Source organism: Thunnus albacares, chromosome 16 (assembly GCF_914725855.1).
Source record: "Thunnus albacares chromosome 16, fThuAlb1.1, whole genome shotgun sequence".
NCBI lineage: Eukaryota > Metazoa > Chordata > Actinopteri > Scombriformes > Scombridae > Thunnus > Thunnus albacares.
The window spans coordinates 22434741-22441300 of record NC_058121.1 but is presented as its reverse complement, the minus strand read 5'-3'; the positions used below and the strand labels follow the sequence as shown (position 1 = coordinate 22441300).

General features: G+C 40.3%; 1 protein-coding gene across 1 annotated transcript; it reads right to left on the bottom strand.

The window, feature by feature from the left end:
- Positions 1-2075: 2075 nt before the first annotated feature.
- On the bottom strand, positions 2076-5291 carry paqr8 (progestin and adipoQ receptor family member VIII). The gene is made up of 2 exons (XM_044377218.1): positions 4623-5291; positions 2076-3408 (listed from the first exon to the last, which is right to left on the bottom strand). The coding sequence occupies exon 2, from the start codon at positions 3339-3341 to the stop codon at positions 2265-2267; it is 1077 nt and encodes a 358-aa protein (XP_044233153.1). The 5' UTR covers positions 3342-3408; positions 4623-5291; the 3' UTR covers positions 2076-2264.
- Positions 5292-6560: the final 1269 nt, after the last annotated feature.

Sequence of the window (6560 nt, the reverse complement as noted above, 5' to 3'; positions counted from 1 at the left end):
CGAACAAATAATGTGTTGGTGGGCAAATTGAAAACATAATAATCTTCCTGTTGCTATAAGAGTTTAACCCTGCAGTGGGCTCGCTGCATGTGCATATGTGAACCTAACTATGCTGTGGTTCACAACAGAGTGCAGGGCAAATGTTCTTTTCAAACTATTTCATATGTAAAACTTGACTGCAACGCTTTCTCTGATACCCTGTTAAATATTTTTCAGGTTTTAGCTCTACTGTACTGAGTACCACATTTCAAGACGTTTCACATACACACACATAGAGGAATTCCTCTGGTTCAACTAAGATTTCAGGAATCATTTGACAATTTGGGAAGTGTTCGATGAGAAATTGAATAATTTTCTTACTTAACCTTCTTCGTTCCCCATAGGACGTAAGGCCACAATGAGCTCCCTCCTTTCTCTGTCCTTGGCAACCTGTTGAGCTTCCCTGGAAACTAAAATCATATTGGCTAGCTCATCAGACACAGTCCTGTGCTCACTTTTGATCTCTCAGGCTTTCTTATGCCTGGAGGAGAGTTTAGAGAAGTTTGATGACACTCTCATATCTGTCTGTTAAATATAAAGCTGCAGGCAGCAGCAACATAGGTTAGCTCAGCTTAGTATAAAGACTGGAAACAAGGGGAAACAGCTAGCTATACTCTAAAGCTAAATATTTAGAACCCTCCAATAAAACCATAATGTGTCATTTTTACATTTTAGCTTTTTTACAGTTGAAAAAAACAAGATATAACTTAATGTGTTAATTAGTGATCTTTAGAGGTGCTTGTAGGTGGATTTTGTAACCTTTGGCCAGGGCAAGCTGTTCCCACCTTTTTCCAGTCTTTATGCTAAGCCAAGCTAACCGTCACCTGGCTGCAGCTTCATATTAAACGGAAAGTGGTGAGAGTTTTATTAGTCTTCTCATCTAATCCAAGAAAGCAAATCAGAGCATTTCCTGAAATACCGAACACTGATACCAGACCATCCTGAAACCCATCCTGAGGGAATTTACTTCATGTGTTAGAAACAGGTGGCTACAGGCTTAAATCACTGAAATACAAATATCACCTAAAAGAGAACAGGCAGAACCATTGAAACAAAGAGGGTTAACAAGATATGTGTTTACCATTAGTGTCTGAACACTCACTCTTGATTTATTTTATACACTGTTGAAATATTCAGTATTTGCCAAGTACCTGCAACTATTTTCCTCTAAATTTTGTTATCTCATGCTTTCCATGCTGTGTTGTTACATTGACCTCTGGCCTGCTTATAAACTTGCTAAGTATCATCAGTGTAAATCTACTAAATATCATTATGTTAAGATAAACTAGTCTTTAGTTTGCACTCAGGTCTGGCCATGAAATATGACTTCAATTTAGAGACCGTGAGGAGATTTCTCTCACTATTGTTAGTCAATTTGAAGAGGACATGGGAGAATAAATAATCATCCATTAGTAAGTAGACCCATCACCGCATATCGAAGGTCTTCTAAGTAATTTGGTTTGGCAGTGAAATAAAACAAAAACCATGCAGTTGATGCTTTTTGCCCCTGTAGGGCAGTGTTGTCCCCACACTTTCCACACTTTGTAACTGGATCTGCTGAGGGATTTTAGCCACTCAGTGGAGTGTTCTGCCAACTTGTCTCCATGCAGTCTGTTCCTGTGCCTCAGTATTAAACTAGCCTCTTTGTTCACCCAAATCCCACTATCTGGCGAGTCCACCGAAGTGGACTCACCAGATAACACCATAACACGCAGTTGAACACACAATACATCTTCTCTTTAGACATTTACAAAGTACTTGATCATTATTTGAACAGAAATACATTTACAGGCTGTCCTTGACTGCTATTAGCTTCACTACTGGTGTGTTTCAGACCAATATCCTTCATCAGCATTCTCCTCAGAACAGACGAACAGCAGGAGGATTCACTGTGGAAAACTATACTGAGCCATAGTTAGCAAACTATGAAGTTCACTGAGCCAACCAAGCCAACCAGCCAGCCAATTTCTTTGATGAATCAGCAGTTCAACCCTTTGGAAATTTCAGATGACCTGTTAATCACACCAGACAAGAAGCTCTTTCACATTATTTTATTCTTCTAATACTTTAAGTAATCACATCTTTCACAGACAGGTTGATTATTACAGAAACACATATAAAGATGGCTTTAGTGTTATTTTATTATTAATATTATTTGGTACATTTAAACCCAACCCCTTTCTCTCTCTTCTTCTCTCTCACACACTCTCTTACACAAACACTCGTCACTTGTCTCTCTCTTGTTTACCCTGCAGTTTCTTGTGTATGTGCCTCATTGTGATGAGTGCTGTCAAAAGGCAAAACAGAAACAGGGCGGGGAAGGATACACAGGCCCACCACAGCTGCCTCTCTCCAAATACTTCCACCATCGTATCCCTCCGCCTGGCATAGTCCTGGAACAGAGCCTCCAGCTGAAACACCGTGCACAGGGACAAAAACAGGTGAAAGATCTGGTGACCTTGGCCCACAAAGTCACAGTGGCCCGGGAAGAAACGCTCAGGGATGGGAAAGGAGAAGAAGAGGGCAGACAGCAGGAAACAGGCAATCTGGAGGGCGTGGAAGGGCATCGAGGGCTCCTGTACCCAGGAGACAGTGAGCAGGCGGTGGGCTACAGGGCTGATATCTAGTAGATACGCAAGGGTGGTAGGGATCAGCTGGCAAATTTTACGCCGCAATGGATATGGCCGTCTGTACCTGGACTTGGCGAAACAGCAGCCGGCACAGGAGAACCATCCAAAGAAAGCAGCTCCAGGAAGAAACAGCAGCCCGATGCAGCTTTCTCTCCACGCTGGCTCAGATGTGTAGAAATAATGGCCAAGTGAGCAACCATACTGATACACAGCTACACCCACATAGTCCATGAAGAAGAAGAAGTAGTGTGCATTTTCAGAGTGAGATTGTAAGAGGTGAGCTGCAACACTGAGGGACAGATAGATGAGGGAAGACACCAAGAAGAGGCTCAGAGGTAGAGAGGCTGCGTCCAAGGTGTACCCCAGGGCGCCTACGTTGGCCCACCAGCGGAGCAGCAGCACAGGGCCTGCCAGCAGGTGAGTCCACACGTTCATGGATTCATTGTGTCTCTGGAAGAGACTGAGGAGGTAGCAGCGCCAGTTCTGATGAACAGGACGGTAGCCCGACAGGATGTAAGGCTCTCGAAACAAGCTGGGGACCTGGGAGGCGGTGACGGTGGAGCTGGGCGACGGCAGGGAGGAAGGGACGAGGTCAGAGAGGCGGGGGATGCGGCCAAGGTGCTTGACGCTTAGGGACAAGGTGCCTAGCCGCTGCAGAATGTCGCCCAACATTGCTGGGTGATAGTCGGAGGACAGACAGAGGAGGACTGCTTGACAGAGCACCCTGTGGGAGACGAAACTGAAAAGAGAGACAGTAAATCAATGCAGTTCACTTTATAGGAGAGGCTGCCACATGAAATTCAGTGAATATTAAAAAACTGCATGCCGAATATTTATCAAGAAAGACTTTGCAATGGCTCATTATCTATAAACCCACTATATGCTTTGATGTCATGCAAACAAAGATTATCTCATTTTGAAGTCATTTTACAATGAAATTAATCTGCACAGAGAATCAGAGGTGTAGAGGTGTGTATAAAAGAGAGTAGGATGAAGAGAAATTAGTGTCGGAGGGAAACTGAGGGGAATTAAACTAGGGAAAGAAAAAAGCTTCATGTAAAACCAGCCAGGAGCACATGCTGTGTAATTTCTAAAGACAGATTAACAAAGAATGTTGTTGTGAGCCCTGAAATGCTGCAGCTTGGTATTTTTAAATTCATCACATGTTATATGTTTTCATTTGACATATTGCCTCCAGATTTAATTATTTTAGCTCATTTCCTGACAATTCTTGGCAGATCACAGTTAAGAATTTACAGTCCACATGACGCAAATATATTTGAGAGCATAAGACAGACATTCTTCTCCACACAGGTCATTTACACTGGAAGGTCAGGTATGCAGTCAGACCTGTAACCATCACCCTGCTTTTTATGGCATGTACACAGAGAGAAGAATGCAAACCACTGTTGTCACCGAGGTAAATGAGCACCTATGGAATCAACAAGACTAACACCCATCCATTTGAGGATTCACTTCTATTCAAAACAACCACTGCACCCCCTCCTATTTCTCTGACCTTGTATACCTGCAAATGAAAGCCTTCCAGGCTGCAATGGGAGTTTTACATTGAGTTGATCTGAGACAAACAAGGTGAAACCTTCACCTGAGGGGTTTAAGAAAATTTACAGACCTGTGTACAAGTTTGTCCTGAAAAAGCAGACTGCATGAGTGTGCATTTTAATCCCATATATATATATATCATTTATAGTGATCTTTTTTCTTCGATCTATCTTGTTTTTGCAACAAAGAAACTGCATATGTGCTGCAGAATAAATGCAAAACAACATACGTTTTACATATCTTATCCTATACGTCAAAATATGGCTAAAACAAAAAACCTTTAATATGCAACAGCCACAGAAATAACTTGCATCCTTGCTGACATACTGTAAAGTACAGCTGAGTGATTTCTGGTGGTTTAATATCAAAGAAGAAGAAACGTCATCTCACCTGTTTGTATCGACTGAACACCTGTTGCTTCTCTGTAGTCGCACGTCCTTGTAAAGAAAGAAGAAAAAGATCTAACTAGTTCACAGACTGACCTCCTGTAGAAACTTCACAGACCTAGAAAACTAAGACATGTTGAGGCAAAGAGGTATTTCGGAGGCTGGAGGGAGGAAAAGGATAAAAACACAGCTTGACCCGACAGCCCGGAGCGCTGGGAGCGTGGGCGGGGTTAAACTGACCAGAAACGCCCCGAAAGTGCAGCTATTGTCAGCCAACAAAATACAGTATTCTGCTCATATTCATAGACTGTATAGGTTCTTACATTGAATCAATAGTAAGTTTGTAATGATCTTTGTTAGTTGTTATTTATAGTATTATCATAGAAAGTTGGATGTCATATTTTTTATTAAGCTCATTATATGATGACCAAACTGATGTCTATATTGCTTGTTGGTAAAGTTGTTGAAGAGAGGGCATTTTTGGTAAAACACACAAAAGCAAAATGAAGATGATACTGTATAATGAAAAAACAAAAACCTAATATTCTTGTTTAATTTTTGCATGATTGTCTCCATCTACTGCCCGGTGCTGTACACTGCCGTGATGCCCAAGCTGCAGCCTTCAGCACAGAATTTAATTACATAAAAAACCCAAAAATGACACTTACTGGTTGTTTAATTTTACATTTAATTTTATCAAATATTCAGACATGGAAAATAATGCAATCCCAAGGCACCCCAGAATAAACTAAACACAAGTTCATCATGAAAATATTTGAACATATGTCTCAAATTACTTAAGTACTAGATATTATGCTTACAGGAAGTGTGTCTGTGATTTGAATTTGCTACCAGTGATTAATGACTTTAGACAGTTTTAGACTGGTGATGGTGCAGAAGCCTCTCTGTGGCTTCTAGTCACTTGGTGTTGACATTAGTCTGACATTAGATTATAATATGGATCATTCAGAGACATAATAAAATGAAATGGTGCTAAATGTTGATATTGATGATCTCTTATTAAAATATTTATGTCCTACAAAATTTAGGGACACACCATTACATCATTTTTTCTTGTCTAACTCCATTCACGTGTCACAGGTACCAGATTAAATACAGATTATTCAAAGTGAGACCACATTTACAAACCTTATTGTGAGAGCACATTACTGAAGCACAAATATATGGAAGCTTTTTGATGTCAGATTACAGTAATGAATCATAACATTTAATGATTAAAACACTAACTCTTCAAATAACAAATGACATAATCAAATAATGAATATTCACAAATTTGGACATGTAATAATAATAATAATCTACATTGAAGGAAAAACAAAGCTCTGTTATTTCACTTATTGAAGCCATAATGGACAGTTTCCATGTCTCCAAATACAAATACTGACCAGGCGTTTGCACATTCATGGGACTGATTCCTCCCTTCTCTGTTTGATATTATATTCATTCAGACAATATTCTGAGTGTTATATATTTAAAGACATCTCTGGCTGCCTGATATTTACTTGAACAAGGATGTTCAGGGGATAATGGATTAGTGTCTTTTGGTTTAAATGTATGTTGCTGTGGGTTTGGGAGATATGGTTATTACACAGTATTACTTAGAATGTATCTTAATGTTTTTTATTGTAAATTATTTATCTATTCATTATATTATTTATCATTTACTGAATTTTGTGTATATTTTTGACTGTTATGCATCACAACACTGAGGTAAATTCCTTGTATGTGCAGACGTGATTCTGTTTCTGGGTGTTTAGAGTTGTCTGTTTAGGTCGCCATCTCCTGGACAAAGTGAAAAAGTCATGTTTAGGAGGCTTTTCCTCCTTTTTTATCAGCCCGCCTCTTCCTGGTGAATTTTCGCGGGAGTTCTTCAGAGTAGGCGGGGTCATGTGGCACCGCGGTGGCGTCTATTGGACAGCTG

Bases quoted from the DNA above. Each gene is read 5' to 3' on its own strand.
- paqr8 (XM_044377218.1), bottom strand. From the start codon at position 3,341: ATGTTGGGCGACATTCTGCAGCGGCTAGGCACCTTGTCCCTAAGCGTC.